The sequence below is a fragment of the Leptonotus elevatus genome, chromosome 16, assembly GCF_054856555.1.
Source record: "Leptonotus elevatus isolate MCC_2025b chromosome 16, RoL_Lele_1.0, whole genome shotgun sequence".
NCBI classification, from domain to species: domain Eukaryota; kingdom Metazoa; phylum Chordata; class Actinopteri; order Syngnathiformes; family Syngnathidae; genus Leptonotus; species Leptonotus elevatus.
Window position 1 is genome coordinate 18399626 of NC_141254.1, and position 18389 is coordinate 18418014.

Sequence of the window (18389 nt, forward strand, 5' to 3'; positions counted from 1 at the left end):
GTACCGACGGAGTACTTCCCACAGAGGATGAAAACATATTCCATTGGTTAAATCCCAACGGCTTGCCGGGCTTTTCCCCGGAATTTCCGTGCCGACGGACGGTGGTTAGCAGGCGGTTATGAGAGCGCGGCTACGTGTCAAGTCACTGACACTCGAATGGCCGCCCTCACTTGCCGTGCGGTGTTGGGGTGTCAACACCTTTGTCCGGCTCTGACAGCAAAGTCGGCGCTGATGGATGTGACGTTGCCACTCCTTGACATTTTAGCGCGCGCTGGGAGAGTTCCATAGGAATCCAAACCTAAAGATTTAAGATGTCTTTGTGTGGGACGTACAAAAAGTCACTATAATAAGGCATTCGTCCTCCGAGTATTGAAGCAGCCTTTGTGTCCCGCCCATTAAGCCGGCGATCTTTGAGATGTCCATGCGGATACTTTTGTTTAGTTCATTGCCATCTGTCAAAAAAATGGACATACCAATTGATTTCTGAATATTCTGATGACGGGTGGGCATTTGGTATGATTTACATTTGATACCTTAAAACAAGGCCAGTTATCGGCCTAATACCGATACCTGCCATTGGTCCTCGCCCAGCCCTAAATTTTGAGGCTCGCAATGTCTTCTGTCTTGAGTGAATTACGCTCAAGCTACCGTTGCTGATTATTCAGGTAAAATAGTGCATCCAGCTGCCTTCGAAATTCTGCTCAGTCCGTGTTGCAAAGCAGCATGTGATCCAAATGGTGCAGGGGGGATGCGCCGGGTGCGTCGCGTGGAGCGCTGAGATGTTGTGGGCGGACGTTGAACAGATGGAAGCAGCCACCTCCCAAGATAGTCGTGTTCAATTGTCTGTATCCAATTAGCACCTTGGGCCAGAAAGACAAAAGGGAGAGTATTAGAAACTTTCAATCGACTCACGTAGACACGGAAAATGTGGTAGTGGGTGTATTAGCAATAAAAAAAAAAATGTATACGGTAGTAGATTCTTCTTTTTTTTTGTTGTGGCAATAACAAGCCTGTGCGTATTGTCCTCTAGAGGCCACGTGGGCTCGACACAGCTGCGTCCTCCGCATCCCGCCCCTGCTGCATTTGCACACGTCCCCCGAGTGCCTCCGGATAACACAATTGGAGCATGTCGGGGGTCAGCTTTAATTTGACGGGCAAGGAAAGCAAGTCGTCGACTTATTTATGTCATGCAAATTAGACGACTCCAAAAGAATTAGTTCCATTTCTGTCCATGATGCAGACCAGTCCACATCTGTCTCGAGTAATTGAACACAATCTTTCTTTTGTTGATCTGTACGTATTTGCATGGACTCATCAGATTAATTTTGTTTAATCAGCGGCAATTCTGCCGGCTGAATAAGGAAAGAGGATTCCAGATGTGAGTTTTGTATAAAAAATTGACTTTTTTTTTTTGTTTTTTTTTTTGTTTTGTTTGTTTTTATGTTTTTTTTTTAATTAAATTAATTTTTTTGACTTTTCATAACGGCACATACATGTAAACTGGGATTCTTTTAGGTTGCCACCTTCAGACGACAGTAGGGATGCAACGATTCACTCGAGCCCGATTTGATTTTCACTTGCCGATTTTCCTTTCAATTCACTTTTCAATCATTTTGACTGTTTAACTCCATTTTTGTCTTATCAGTGCTTCGTGGTTTACGGCTGATATTCTGCCCTTGCAACGCGTTCTCAGCTTTGTGCAGTGAGACGGATAAAACATCTGTCTGAAGAATGAAGCTCTATAAGCTTTATTGAGGATTCTTGTTGATTCTTTTCCTTCACAAGGAGTGTCCTAAAACTTTTTTTTAATCTTCTAAAATGTATTGAAATACTTTTGAGTGGGGGGTGTCTGGTCGGTGCTGGATTTCGCCTTCCTTGGTTTTCTTCGGTCCCCTCGGGTCTCCTGGTGTTCGGTTTAGGTGAACGGTATGAGATTTTTTCTAATAGGTTTTCTGGTGAGCTAACAAATACACACACACATGCACGCACGCACGCACGCACGCACATACACATACACATACTCACCCACACACACACACACAAAAAAAAAATATATATATATATATATATATATATATATATATATATATATTTAAAAATAATAATAATAAATAAAAATAAAAAATAAAATAAATTAAAAAAAATAAAAATAAAAAAAATAAATACTTTCGAGTATGTCTTTATGGATTTGGATTTTAAATCCTGTAAATTGCCGCATTTCCACCGCAGGACGTTTGGGTAGGGGGAGGGGGGAGGGGCTTTCACAGGAGCCGGCCCACTTGTGGCGACTTCGCCACTGCGGAGTACGCCTGATTCCGACCGACACGTAAACGCCGTGCGATGGTTTCTCCCGTCACGTCACCCAAGCGCGCGCGATGAAAATCACGAGGAAAGAGAAAAACTTTAGGTGGTTACGTTTTTTTATTTTATGTACTTGCCGTGGTTGGATGGTTTGAGTGAGAGGAGACGGCGTCTCGATGAAGAATTTGAAAAGGCTAACAGTAGAGTGGAACGAAAATAGGCAAAGGATTATTAAGAGAATGTTTTTGGTGGAAGAGAATTAAGCCGAGAATGCAACATCGTCGCGCATGAAGGTAGGATCTTTTTTTTATACGAATTTTTTTTTAGCCAATCAGCACGGAAGCCCGATCGGGAGTTTATCGGGCCGGCGGAGTACCTACCCTCAAGTAGGACCTCCGCTCGTCCCCGGTTGGTGGGAAGGCTCCTGCAGTGCCGTAAATTTACCCCGAAGTTCCTGCGGTGGAGACTCGGCTAATGTGTCCGTCCCCAAAAAGTGTCCAGCTAGAAACGATGAAAAACTGCGCAAGGCATAACAGTTAACATGGCGTTGGAAATCGATGCTTTTATTTTTTACATCGATGCATATTTTAAAACATCGATATTAAATCCATTTTCGATACATCGTTGCATTCCATTTTATCTTGCGGAAAAACACTTTTTACCAGCTGGATTACTGTGAATGACGTAAATGCGATTCGAGGGGCGAGAGCAAAAGACCAGCAGCCAAAGAAGCTGCTGGTTGTCGAAGCAAACGATCCTTGCTTGAGCTTTTCTCGAGCTGCTTGTTCGGACTTCCCAAAGGAAATCTGAGCTTCATTAGGAAGAACCGCATCACTTTCCCATTTTGGTTTGTATCCTTTGTAGACCAGCGTCCGCAGTCTGTTATTTTATGTTTATATTTGGACATCAGATCAGAAAGAAACTAAGCAGGATTTTGAAAGGGCTTCGACTGATTGGGGGTCAGGGGGCGCTTTACACTAGAATTTGTCTTAATGAGCATGCACGCATGAATATGCATTAATGAGATAGGAATGTGTCCAGAGTGAAATCGCGCTTTGCTGAAAGTCTCCTGGGAGGCACGATTTGAATCGGAAGCCCCAAAATGAGACAACTCTAAATACAAGTTTTCAATATGTCGGCTTGCTTCTTGATCCGTACAATACAGTACAGTAACAAAAGCGAAAAACCTTTTGGCAAAGTGGTTAGGTTTTATCAAATTAATCGACAACTATTTTAATAGTCCGGTAATCGGTTGGAGCCATTTTTTAATGGAAAACGGTCCAAATCCTCTGATCCGTTTTTGTAAGGACTACCATTGCTTCAACGTTCTCTTCAGTTCAGAGGCTGCATCAAAGTATGCTCGAGCATAAAAAACATAAAAAACGTTTAAATACGTAAACTCGTAAAACCCTTAAAATAGAACGTATTTATACATTTGGGGGAGCAAATGAGTTAATAAACAGTAATCGTGGGAAAAAATGTTTTTGCAATCCACTTGAATGCAAAACGAAAATGAACCAGATTAGTCGATGAATCAATTGAATAATCGATAGATGAATGGATTGTAAAAATAGTCGATAGCGACAGCACTACTCTCGATATGCAGCAAAGGGCACCCGATGCCATAAGTAGAATCAAGGTGATGGTTTGAATCTGTGCGCTAAGAGGCGCTCGCTGGCCTTGACTTGGAAGCGCTAACAATCGCAGCGCGCTGGCCCCTCGCGTGTGATGCCAAACGCTCCCTCGAGGCGGAGGTCACCTGTCAGCTCCCCCATTGAGACACATTGCCAATTTAGCGCCATTCTCGCCTTTGCAATGCAGCATGGCACCCGCCCGCCTTTGTTCGCTGACCTTTGAATAATTCAAGCCGGCAAAATGCTATGACACATTTTTTGATCAAAAGACACGATCAAGAGGAGGGCGGGGCCTTCCGGGCGGGTTACGTGTTTTATGTCATGGACGATGAACGGTTTCTGGAGATAATAAACACTGTCAGTCCCGTGAGCAGACATTTGTATTTCTTTTGATGATGATGACTTAATTTTATTTTTTATTTTTTTTATTTTTTTATAAGTACCGTGTTGCTTTGACTTACAGCTTGTCATGCAATTTACTTAAAAATAAATTGTCTTTATTGAAATGATTTGAAATGCCATTAATCAACTGCTTTTCTCTGTTGAAAATGGAGTGAAATACTAAAGGATAAATATTTTAACCGATTTCCATGAAAATGTTTGTGTTAATGCATGGACCGATTACATTACGTTTTGGCGCAGAGCGCCGCAGGAGTAAAAATGCTCCGGACTGAATTAAGCCTTCTTTTACCAGACGGTATATTCACGCTGTATTGAATAGCATTGTGGGCGATGCGCTGCTCTGGCCAACTGAACCATAAATGTTGCAAAGATGAAGTGATTTTCTGTCCCTGAGATGGAATATAATTTCATATTTGGTTTATGGTGGGAGCCTCGCCAGAAGGAATGAGATCATTCATTGGCATTGCCTTTGAATGATTCCTCACATCTCATCCTTCGAGGAAGTTGACCTCTGCACAGGGTTAAAAAAAAAAAAGAAAAAAAAAAGGAAGATTGTATTATCTGTTAAGTTTTCCTGTCCCCTCGCCCTCTGATGAATGGCGGCAGATTATGGGTTGGCGACCAATCCGCCTTTTGCTTCAAAAGCTTTGTCTCCAGGAATGCTTTTGTTAAGCCTGAAGGCATCCATCACAATAGAAGTTCACCTTTTAAACTATTCATTTGAAGAAGCAGCGGAAACAGAACGCATTTGCTGAGTTATGGGCTCTACCTGCGCTGTACATCATCCTCCGCCAGCACCTGTTTGACACTGCGTGTGCGTGCGTGTGTGTGTTTTTGCTGCGTACGCCATCCTGCTGCAATTCCTATTAGACTACTCTTGTTAGGGTGATTCATGATTTCGATATCCCTCAGGGTTTTTTTTGTAGAAATGGAAATGTGCTTCTCAAGCTGAGGGGGAATCTGGAGTCAGGCCGTAAGGCAGCATTTTTATGAGGTGTCTGTTTGTGTGTGTGTGTGTGTGTGTGTGCGTGTGTGCGTGCGTGTGGATCTGTTTATTTTTACTGTCGCACTGCATTTGTTATGTTATTTTTTTAATTCAATGAAAACTGTCCTAAAGATTTCTAGTTTTTTTTTTTTTTTTTTAAGAGCTCAGTATTGTTCATTCGGAAATGTCATCATCATTGCTCTTTTATTTTTATTTTTATTTTTATTTTTTTTATTTTTTTTGTGTATGTGTGCGTGGGTGAGTATGTGTATGTGCGTGCGTGCGTGTATTTGTTAGCTCACCAGAAAACCCACTAGAAAAAATCCCACACCGTTCACCTAAACCGAACACCAGGAGACCCGAGGGGACCAAAGAAAACCAAGAAAGATTTCTAGTTTTATCCTCATTGTTTGTGCTGTCCTAAACTGTACGATGTTGAGTGTTGAAGATTTATTGTTTTGTCTTGCGCTGTCCCTTTGTGCCTCGACGATGTCGCTATTGGAGAAGCCGCTCTCCGGTGTTATCTTGCACATTATACAGAAACTCAATGTCAAAGCTACTACCAAAAGTCTGCATTTACAAAGAGAAGGAAGTCAGACGGATATTAATTGAACCATTTTTTTATTATTGTAGGGGCGCGGTGGTCGAGAACTCGTTTTTCTAATAATAACTTAGCACCTGAAGTGTCTTAATGATGGAACAACGCCGCGGTGAGATTATAGAAAGCACATTACAAAGACTCATTTTAAATACCTGCAAATCTCCCTCGAGGAGAATCCATTGTAAAGCAATTGACATGTCTGCTTGACGGGAGAAATTGAAAGGAAATTGATTTGTCTTTTACAAAGTAATTCCCTGGCAAACATAATCAAGCGCGTAAAATGCATCTTGTGGATTTTAACCATCAAAATTCACAGTTTGTACACAAAGATACTGAGCAAAAAAAAAAAACTTAATGATCGTTATAGTCTGCAAAGATTGATTTTGAAAATCAGGTGCGTCTTCCTGTCAAACCTCTCGATCTCGGTCATGTGTTACCATAGCAAAAAAAAAAAAAAAAGAGGAGGCCCACAAGCTAGCAAAAAAACGAGCAAACGTCTCAGGAGAGTTTCTTCGGAAAGGAGAAAAGGCCAAATGATGAGACATAAGAAAAGTCGACAAGTTCCAAGAAAAGAACGCCGCAAGAGATGATATCAGCAGGCGACACGCGCCGAGCCCGCTCTGCGTAAAATGCGGAGAAAGGCTCGCAAATGTGACAACGAAGGCTTCAAAAGGGCTTTAATAGATTGCCTGGATTCAAAATAGGGCAGACGATTGAGAACAAAATGTCAACATGACTTGCTTCGAAGTCGAGCCTCTTCAATTGTGAAGACGGTGAGCGGTGAGTGCATATTCTGGGATGGCGAGAATCGATAGCTCGGAAGCCAGATTGCGCGTCGCAGGCTTCGCGAGCGTCATCGTTTACAGATGCTAACGCACGTCCGTCCTCGACGGGGCGACGCACGCCTCACTTGCGTGCGTGCGCTAATGATTTTAAGGAGTGGGAATGAAAAGATATGAAGTGACAAAACAAACAGATGCGTACCCCCCCCCCCCCCCCCCCCCCCGTTATCGTGAGGGAACAATGAGGGATTTAATAAAGCAAGGCAGCATGTTGGCAATAAGCTGCGTTAAGCAAGCTTGATTCCATCTATTAACACGGTTTACCGTCGTCTTTATTGCCCCGAGATGAATTGCGAGCGTTAGCGTAAACTGGGCTAAATAAGACGCATTTGCCCAGCATTTATTCCGAGCTGTTGTAAGACTAACAAGAAATAAAGTCATCACGAGTTTATGAATGACTCATTGAAAATGTGACGCTGCATATGTTGGCCTCGTTCTTTTTTTTTTTTTTTTTTTTTTTTTTTTTGTGTGTGTGTGTGTGCGTACGTGCGTGTATTTGTTAGCTCACCAGAAAACCTATTAGAAAAAATCTCATACCGTTCACCTAAACCGAACACCAGGAGACCCGAGGGGACCAAAGAAAACCAAGGAAGGTGAAATCCAGCACCGACCAGACACCCCCCACCAGAACTCCTCCCCAGCCCAAGAAACATCCAGACCCCAACAAATCCAAAAAACATAAAATCAGGGAGGCCTCAAGAGACCAAAGGAGAGACCGAGAAAAGGAAGGAAGGACAGACGAAGCCGCGTGAGATCCGCAGACACCAGCCAGCCTCCACTGATTCAATAACCTGAGGAGGAACGTTCTTTTTAACGGTTGTGTGTACGAATACGTTGTACTGCCAAATTCTCCGGCGATAATAATGCGGTGGAAAACACAGACGCTACTCTGCTGAAGCTCTCCGTCCTGACACGATGTCCACCCGTGCACTGCTCACTAATTGCACCTGGTTGAGACAAATTGGACAAAATGTAGCGAACCTCCCCCCCCCCCCCCCCCCACCCCCGACTGAAACCTTTTCTGAATGCTGATGGGCAAACGTTGACGATGTTGTTGCATGAACGCGGACCTTCGTACGGCCGGTGCGTCCCTTGTGCTGCGTCGTACCAGGCTGTGACTCAGTTGTCCTCTCCTTGGTATCCGCCTTAAAATAGTACCGCTGAGAACTCTTAAAGTGTGTTGAAGGCGTTATCAGATGAGTCACCCGTATTTGCTTCCCGGCATGTAGCCATGGGTAAGGAGACTAAGCTAACGCTAGCCTTTCTTAATCCAACGTTTCACTGAGAGTCTTGAGGGATCAGCTCGACCAGTGAGGGACTCGTTAGTGAGCCGCGTCACCTTTGTAGTGTACCGGTCGGTAGTTTGGAACTCATTGGGGTGTCTGGTATTGCCAAAATGTAAAAATTCTAACTTGAATAGCAAGTCACAGTGAAGTGGAAAAGGGAAAATCTCTACCTACCTACCTATTTTTGTTTTAAGGCTTGTATGCTGACAGCCTGACGCGCTTGTAGTTCGAACTTCCTTCAGATGAATTTTTCACAAACCAGACTTAGTCAAATGTGGTCTTCGCTGGCAAAATCTCTAAATCTTTGACGTCACTTTGCCTCGTAACACAAAAATATCACTAATGTTTCTAGAGTAGAAAATACAGCTTAAACTTTGGAGGGAAAAATGTTGATTATCTAAAAATAAAACTGATGATTACGTTTTTATTAGAATGCTAGATTTTTCGATATTTTTTAATAGGATATCCGAATTCCAAAATATTTAGTAGCTACAGCCCTACTTGTCTTGTAAGATTTGGTTCCATCTACTGCATCTGGTTGCTCATTTGGCCCCACTTCAAGTGGACTGTAGCAAGTGAAAGCTCAAATTTGTGTACCTCCTCCTTTAATTGGATTACATTGGCATGTGTGTGACTTAAAGTGGCACTCAGGAACTTTTCAACCTTTAATTAAATATTAACTCTTATGATGAAACACTGACTTAAAACTAGTCGAATGATACCTTTAGCATGACTTGAGGGGGTCTGTATCATTTTTACTGGCACTAAGCAACTCTGAAGAGGATGGTAGGAATACTGCCACACAAAAAAACTACAAATGTGCTGAATACGTCACCTGCCCGTTTCAGACAGAAGTCAATTTGAATGTCGACGCATGATTACTGCTTTCTTGGCAGGAGCTGCAAAAAAAAAAGAAAAAAATTTGTCTGAGGAGACAAAAAAGAAAAAGGGAAGCGACCCGGATAAAAGGACAGTCAAGGATCAACGAGGATTTCGTGAGCTCAAAAACGACGCGATGCGCTTGTCCTCATGGGAAATGTGGTCTTCTTTCAGACATAACAATACCGCTTTTGTCCATATGGCGCCGCCATAGTCAACGTAAACTGAAGGTACCTTAGTGTTGCTTTAAGAAATCCTGATCACTGACAATCAGGCAAACAATAATGTTAAACAATCTTCAAACGACCTTCAAACTTGTTTCCTGATTCGCATAAGAACACACCAGCAAACAGCGATAAAGTAGACTTTTGGTGCTGCCCCATAGTGGTGCTTATTGTAAGCGTCCCGTCAGATCGCTCTGATGTCATCGCTAACTGCTTCCCATCTCTGGGAGGCATACAGTATTTTCATATGATCTGGATCTTGCTATATGATATGCTGTGAGGTAATAACCAAGCGTTATTGTCCTTTCTTTGTCGCACCGAGATTTGACTGCAGGGCAAACTTGCCTCCTTGTAAGAAAAATCCGGAGGAGGAGAACAAGATTGAGCACAAAAAAAAAACGTAAAAAAAACAACAAAACTAAATAGTGCTCAGATTTAAAAAGGCAGTTGTGCCAAGACTGTCAAATGAACGCTGGTCCTCCCAGGAGACCTTTGCCCTCAGGGGGCGCTGTGATCACCGCGGCGCCTTGTGTATGCGGATGTGAGTCGCGGCAGGTGGCGCCTGTATGAAGCATCACACAGTTTATTTATGACAGCTCCCCTGCTGACGCACGGAGATTGAAAACAAGCTGCTCACAAGTCTGAGCATCACGTTTGTGACACCAGACACTCGCGCCCTCCGACTGCTCTCCCGAGCACGAGCGCGTTTTGTTTGCTCACAATGTTAGCCTTGAAAGCCACCCTGACCAAAGTGTTGGATTGCAAGCGTGCGATCATGCTCGTACCAATACTGCCATGCAATAAGATATGCCTTTAATTCGTTCCGTGACGACGACTCGAATCATTGTTCCCCCATTGAAATGAATGGCGGGCTACCAGGGGTCGAAATCCCCCATTGAAATGAATGGAAATGCCATTCAACACAAATGTCTCTCTTTACTTACCTCATCACAGGTCTGTAAATGAGCTTTTCACTCGTCAGACATGCCGCATTTTCCACACCCCAAAAAAATCCAAACATTTTCATCAAGCAGATTTTGGTTTTCATGAAACTTGATTGTGATGGCACAACAATAAATCGTATATTTTTTGTCAGCCGGAGCAGGCGTCTGGGAGCTACGTACCGCCAAATGTTGACATTTGTGGCAAAAGGGGCGTGGCCACTTTACTTTGAACCCTTATAGCACAGGAACTATTGGGTCAATCTTAATAATATGTGATTATATCGAAGATTAGTCCATATTTGAGTCACCTTTTGACCCTCTAAAACCTGTAAAACCTTCAGAACTGTTATTTCAGCAGGCCATAATTCCCAAACCCTTTCTCCGATTGACCTGAAATTTGAGATTTAGCGATGTACTTTCACTATCAACAAGTGCGCCCTATTTTATTCAAATCAAAATCCACTGGCTGATTTGGCATGGAACGGCCCACTCCACCCCCTGCTGTTGGTTAAACCACCAAATTAAATCCCTACGGGTGTAATTTAAAATGCGTTTTTGGAGACCTCAGTTTACGACCGTCCCGACAAGACTACGGCACATAAAGTCGCCATGGTAGGATTTGAAGTCTGACGTAAGCCGAGGACTCCTTGGAGCCAAATTGTAAATCCTAACTTGTAGTGCATTGTGTCCAATCAGGGGCATGGCACAACTTGTAATGGGCGGCCATTACAATCAATCTGCACATGGCATGTGAAAATGGAGGACTGAAAGAGAGCATAATGAAAAGTAGCTACAATATCAGCTTCCTGGGACTTGTGGAACTGTTGTGCCGGTTGCTTAGTAACTGTAATACTCCCAGATACAACCGCAGAGTGCACCGCAAGTAAGCCTTCCTCCATTTAACGTACCCCCCCGCCCCTTTGCATTCTTGCTGTTATTTCACTCAAAAGCATCTTTTTGCATAATCTAGCAACAAGATGATTGATGTCCTTAATTTGACTCTTTCCTCTCCGCGATGGAAGCAAAACGAGTTGGCTAATTTGCATGCAACAGCTTTTTAAAAATGCTGCTTAATACAAATAAAAGTATTTTTTCTTTTGTTTTTAAATACATGCAATCTCTTTCTTCTTCCTTTTTTTTATTATTATTATTTTTTTTAAATATATATATATATATATTTATTTTTTTTTAAATACATGCAATCTCTTCTCTTCCTTCTTCCTTTTTTTTTTTTTTTTTTTTTAATATATATATATATATATATTTATTTATTTATTTTTATTATTATTATTTTATTTTTATTATTTATTTTCTCTTCCTTCTTCCAATGCTGTCCTCTTTTTCAGGCACCATCTCTTTGAGGTTTGCAGCCTCACTGGAAGCATTCCGATAGATCAATCAATTGCGCAAAGCCGCGTGTAAAAAAAAAACAAAAATAAAACATAAGAGTCATTCCCTCTGGATACACGCACATAAATAGACAATATGTTGTTTGTTTCACTCGCCGCTGTCTCTGAGGCTTGCTTCTGTCCTCTCTTGTGGTTGTGTCTTTTTTTGGAGGGGGGTGCGGGGTGGGGGGGGCACATATGCATTTCAGCGAAGCGCTTGTCGGGCTGCCTCGTGTCATAACTTATTTCTTCTCGGAGGACAGTCCTGTCTGGGCCTTTCGCGACTGATTACACCGCTGTCAGTCACCAGCGGGTGCGAACCTTCAGCGCCGCTTGCGCGGATGATTGCTCGGATGACACGCAACGCTGACTCATCAATAACAAGCAGCCCTTACAGGATAGCCAGATTGCACGATGCCCACGTTGCGGTGGATTTATTTAAAGCGGCCGTGTCGTAAAAACTCGCTTTTGAGGGACTCTCGCTAAAGCCTTTCCGACATCTCATTTAGAGACACGCTGTTGTTCCAACAGTTGTCTAATCATGTATTCTGTCTTTGTCCCTTTTCCTTCTGTTTTTTTCCCCCTCTTCCTTCTGTTCAACCCCCCGTTTTGTCTTCTTGTGGACACCAGTGATGGCTTCCAAAGGCAAAGTCAGAGGTGAGTGGTGGCCATGTAGGATTAGGATTACATTTGTGGCTTGTTAGACTGGATTCCAACAAGCAGTGCAGTTCATGTGGGTGTGCATATTTCCATTGTAAAGAGAAGCCAAATCTCCAACCTATCCTGTCCCACATTTCATTACCTTTTTTTGGGGGGGGGGGGTCACAGTGGTTCACTTGGGTTTGCTCGTTGAAGGTGAAGCTGGACACTCTGTCATTCATTCCTTTTCCCATGTTACAATAGAAGCCATTAACTCATTCACTCAAAACATGGAACCTCCCAAAACAAAGAATAAAGTCTCTTCATTCATCAGGGGGGGAAAAACAAAACTATATTTCTATCTGTTTCCGTTTTTACAGCAATTGGCATTAGAATATAGAAGGTGAATCTTGAATATTCACATTCCCGTTGAAAACACTGTCAAAAAGAGCTTGTTGCAACATGGCCCTGGCTGATCTCTTATACTCTGCTGCCACCTGTTGGCCGGTTTTTGTAATACTACCATTGCTTTAAGCCACCTCTTCAGGTCAGAAGCTGCATCAAAGCCTTCTGTATGCGTGTGCATAAAAATATATATAATTACATTTAAAAAAAAAGTGTAAATACGCTTTTGGGAGTGAAGAACAAAATATTTTAAAAATTTGTTTTCGCGTTTTTGAGTTTGAATGAGTTAAAATAGGAGACTGAAACAATACATTAAGTTTCAAAATTAGGTTAAGTAGTAAATCGAGTGAAATTAACTGGCTAAATGGCAAAAAATCCAAAGATGCATTTCCACCAATTAGCACAGTTTGTTTGAAGTTGGACTTTACCTCACTAGGTTTGTAGACGGTTTGAAACTGAGGAGTCATTTGGTCAAGTTTAGTGCTAATAAAAGCTTTCTGTCTTAGTAGCAGACTAGCAAGGCGTAACCACACGAAAAAAAAAAACGACTCGGTGGCATCTCATGACTTGCTCCGTGTGGCCAAAATGTAGAGATGATTTTCTTCCAATTGATAATGTTGGAACGGCCAATTGGCGGCTAATCATTTTCTAACTGGTTGATAAGCGAGGTCTCTCATTCTAAATCCTCTCTCAATTCATGGCTGATAAGAAGAACCTCTTTGTGTGAAGTCATGGAAAGCTTTGCTCGCCTTCTAATGGAGCTGATTACCCGCCCCTGTAAAACGCTCTCCATACAATATTGCAATCTGTATTGTAATCCAAAGTGCTTTGAGCAGGTCGAAAGTTTCCTTCCCACATTTAACCTTCCCCATTCCTTTTGTGCCATCATCACATTATCATCACCAACAATACTGTAAATGCAATCTCATGTCTGAGGCCATTACTTGTCATCATGCCTGATATCGGCGTCCTCCTGGAGTGAAGTGTGTCAAACCATTTGCAGTATCCAGCGGCCACAATGTGACTATAAGCTGGCTGTCATTTTTTTCTGCTTTAAGAAATCCATCCCGCTTCAATTAGGGCGACAGATGTTGTAGAATTGAAAGTCAAGCAAGCACACATCTCCCTTTGGTTTCGCAATATTTTTTTTTAAAACACACAATTTGCCTCCCAGGATCCCCTACAGTTTGGAAGTTGCCTTCTTTAAAAAAAAAAAAAAAAAACCTTTATAAATCAAACTTGACAATGGGAAATCTGCATTTGTTCATCAAAGAGGCAAGCCTGTTTATAGATTGCTGATGTATAAATTATATATCTAACGGACAACTGTGTGTCGTTGTAAATGGAGGCTGTTCAATAAGCTACTATTTTTAAAAGGGACGGCATTTCATTTAAAGAACACGTTCTGATGGTTTTTCTCAAAAAGTTGCGCTCAAGCGCCAAGTGAGATCTTCAGTGTCAATCAAGCAAAGTTGCAAACTTACTACGTATATGCAGTTTTTTTTTTTTTTCCCCTCCTTAAGCCGTCTGCCACACAATCTAAATGATGAGAGGTGCTTCTAAGAGGAGCATTTTCCCCCTTTGGGACACGGCAAATTTCTTCAGATCACTCCGAAATGAGCAGAATCTGTCAACATATCAACACACATTAAACACTCACACGAGGTCGTGTTGATTCGAGCGATTTGGGAGTTTGAGCTTGGCGATTAGTCTGATTTCCCTCGTGAACATTACCCGGAGATTCGGCTCATCTCTCTTTTAAAAGAAGCAATTTCTCTTCTGTATCACTTGCAGAAGAATTTTAGAATTCCAATACCCCATTTCTACCGGATTCCATTGACCTTATGCTTTTATGACATTTCATTTACAAAACCAATTAAGGCAGAACGCGTGCGAATGGTTGCTAATGCTGCTCTGAAGGCCTCTCGGCGGAGGACGGTGCTGAGAGGAACACCGTCCTCGTGGGATGGAAATAGTGGGAAATGTGTTCTTTTTCTCTTGGAAGGCGAAGTGATCAATTGCGTGCGCCTGAAGTTGTGAGAACATACGGCAGTGTTTTGCATCATGCACTTTTTATCTGTAGCAGAACAGTTTCAATAATAAATGTATTTACGAGTCACATGATTCCCACAAACAAATATTTTCAAAAAAACATGATACCAGATACAGAAAAGGCCTGCTTCTTCTCTACAAATGTTCCGTGTGGAAGACGACAAGCGTATTCCCATTTTACTCAAAAAGGACTGTCACCTTCAACAATCTTGGGTTCATATCTTTGCCCTTGAAACCGGTGGCCTTGAATGAAGGGCAAATGATTATCAATTTCCAGTAAGAGAGCCTGGCCGCGATATTGGCTAGCCTGCTTTCAGTTGTATTTCAACACCAAATCAATCAATTGATAGAAATCTCATTTCATTTCATTTTGTTTCTACTTCAAAAAGGAAACAAACTCTTTGGTCTCTTTTGACATTTTTTTTTTGGGGCTGCCACGTAAGCTGACAATTGAAGTTGGGAGAACATTCCTTAGCGGGAACAACGCATCGTGCTGACCTTATCGAGTGGTGCAGCCCTCTTCATCAGGGCCACGGCTGTGAATGGTCCTCCATTATCCCGCCCGGTTCTGTCAAAATGACACACAGGTCATTGTTAAAATAACATACAGCAAGTCAAGATGGCTGGGGATGTTTGCTGAATCTCGACGCTACCGTTTTGTTTTAGCTCAACAGTACCGTAAAAAAAAAAAAGAAGAGAGAATTTGCCCTCTTCCCTTCCTGATCACTTTTTATCTACATAACCCAAGAATGCACAAGTTGATGACCTGATGTTTTGGTAGACAACAGAATTCATTCATTACAGCAATTCGTCCAGTCCCTGGAAAGGCAAAGCAGCCCTCGACCAATAAAAGCATCATCAACATGGTAGATTATTGTATATGTTTTTTTTTTTTTCGTTTTGTTGTTGGTGAAATGCTGACATTTTTTTTGTCAGATGTAAATGTGCTGAAAACCTTTCAGCGCTGTCTTAAAGCTGTTTACTTTGGTAACACTAACAATTAATAACAAATAAGGTGCAATTTCGATGTCACGGTGGATTCTGCTGGCTCATTATTGGCGCCAGGGGGTGTCATGGCGTCTGTGGTTGATTTGCAGACACAAAAGTGTGACGCATGAGGAAAGGCACGTGTTTTGGACGAAAAGTGCTTTCGGTAGCTGGTAGGAATAAAGAACAAAAAGATTGTAACTCCATTTTGTATCGCTGTAACACGCTTCTTCTTCTCTTACCAACAAATGTTTCTACCAACTGTCACGAGTTTGGCTGACAGTTTTTGTTGATGGAATAAGCGCAGGCGTGATGATGATCTTTAGAAATCCTTGCATTCTTTCCCGTTTCACTGCATTTTGTCAACTTTGCCACAAACGTCCTTTTTGGTCTCAAGGATGAACCGATCAGGTTTAGTGGTCAACGTAATTTTTTTTTTGACCTCACATTCATCAAGTGCTTTGTTCAAATTTGGCACCGGCGGCTGTTGGAGATTCGCGGTCAAGGTCAGTGGGAACTCACAACAATATTTTTGGGGCAATATCTCAAACATACATACACGGAATCTGACTTCAGCCTACTGTGTAATAGAAAATGTGCACTTTTTTGTCGAAAAAGGTCAAACTTACCATTTGCAAATGTATACCGGGGTTGTTTTTATGTTTTCCAATCTCAGAAAGTCACCAACATTATGCAACGGGAAATTCTCAAGAGATTTGTCATCTCAATCAGTGGAGTTTTTAATTTACTGTCATTGAAAAGGTTCTGAGCAGAAATGGTGTGCTCTGCCTTTCATCCATTTTCCCGCGGTTATACATCATCGTTGTACAGCTCAGCTGAGCTCCAGCCCTGACATAAAGGTCAGCAGCTCCAGGCTGTCTGTCTGTCTGGCTGCACTTCTCCTCTTTTTTCAATGCCTCCTGAATGCCTAAATAAGGAAAGTTGGAAGACTCTCGCTCGAAAGGTCATTGCCGCAACACCGGACGGAAGCAATGTGCAATTCTATGACTTCTTAGCTGTCCGCTAGTTTGCGTTTTCCTTCAGCACTCAGGCGGCTCATAAGAAGAAAAAAAAATACATCTTGATGAAGTATTGACACGGTGTGTGCGCTGGTTTGGCTGTAATGAGTGGCAGGGAAGGCGCAAGTCCAAATGATTGCCGGGAAGCTTCGCGGGCCGCCTTTTTGATTGTCCGGCGAACGTGCGCTCTTAATGCTTGAGTTGAGGAAATGGATGATGATGAGTGAGTGAGTGCTTCCATTTTAACATTCCAGTCAGCTGTTGTAGAATTAAAACACGCAGAAGAAGAAAAAAAATGTATTTTTCCATTTGATCAGGGACAATGTTAACCTTCAGCGCTCCATCCGGAACAATGTAGTTCTAACTAAGTGATGGGAAGCTAATTTCCCTGTTGCATCGCTCGCTAATGTCATGCAGATGAGGAAGCTGTTGACCTGCTTCGGCCTTGGCATGTCATTCAGATTGTGAGGGCAAATAAACTCCGCCCCCCCCCCGCCATTCCCATCCCGTGCTCCTCACAAGCACAATGGAGAGCAAGCACGTCAGTAAGGATCAAGATAAACGCAAAAGGAGCTGTGAGGATATGAAAATAAGAGACAAAGAATGTGGAAAACGCAGCCTTCGGGGATCAACTCCCAAGAGGAAATGAGCGACGGAGCCAGCGATTGGGGCGAGCCGGGGAATTGAGCGGCGCCGTACGTGTGAACTGGAAAAAAAAAAGTAGGGGAAAGCTCCGAGTTAAAGAGAAGATCTAAATTTAGACATGGAAATCAGTCAGGGGAGAGCAGCTGCCTCTTTTTCCTCAGGAGATGCATTTAAATCAGGTCCGGGTGGGCAGAAGGGAGGACCGAAAGAAGCTCCTCCACCGGTCAATTAGGCGCATAGAGGACTTCATTGTTCTAATGGAACCATCATGGCGGCCCCTTTGGCCCTTTCAGTCCCAGCGGACTGTTCATGCAGTGAAGTTCCTGGATGTCATTGGGCCTCCTCCTTGTGCAGCAACTTGTTGCTTTGGGGGGGGAAACAGATTGTTTTTAATAAGGAATGTAAAAAAAAAAAAAAGTAGGCCATTCTTATTCAAGGTCTTTTCGAGGTTGTAGTCCACCTTTGAAGGCAAACTTGGACCTCCACCAAGGCACTAACTTGTAGAGCTGTCAAAATACATCGATAATCAAATTCATCGACAACTATTTTAATCCATCCAGTAATCATCTGGTGATGTTTTTTAATTTATAATTGTCAAAATTGTCTGATTTCAGCATATCAACAGTAATTGTTGGCTGATGTCGAGTTGTACATAAAAGAAGAATCAAAATAAGACATTTGCAAACATCTGTTTTTATTTTGGAAAACAATGACTGAACCGGTAACATAGTACAACATCAATCCGCCTTGTTTTTTAATCAGTGTACCGATTAAAAAAAAGTATGAAATAACCACCAATGACTTTGGCTTTTTTAATACAAAAAAAAAAAAACTGTCAAAATATTTTTATTATAAATTTTAGGCTGACATAGGCCTTGTGAAAATGATTTTCTGTCGGTATATGTTGAATTAATCTCTTTCTTTTTTTTTTTTTCTTTTTTTTTTCTTAAGAGCTCAGTATTGTTCATTCGGAAATGTCATCATCATTGCTCTTTTATATATATATATTTTTTTTTTATATATATATATATATTTTTTTTTTTGTTGAATTAATCTCTATTAAACATGAGTTTAGCTTTTTTGAATTGAACTGCTGAAATAAATGAACTTTGAGATTCACCTGTATGCATGCACGCAGTATTATTATTACAATAAC

The 18389-nt window shown here is 42.0% G+C and overlaps 1 protein-coding gene across 3 annotated transcripts in view; it reads left to right on the forward strand.

The window, feature by feature from the left end:
- cadm2a (cell adhesion molecule 2a) overlaps nt 1–18389 on the forward strand; it is a 165163-nt gene that overhangs the window by 98285 nt on the left and 48489 nt on the right. For 2 of the 3 annotated variants that reach the window (XM_086098058.1, XM_086098060.1), the window contains exon 2: nt 12117–12143. The exons of the other annotated variant lie outside the window; for it this stretch is intronic. In XM_086098058.1, coding sequence (XP_085954184.1) covers nt 12117–12143 — 27 coding nt within the window. The remainder of the gene's footprint in view (nt 1–12116; nt 12144–18389) is intronic. 3 annotated transcript variants of the gene reach the window in all.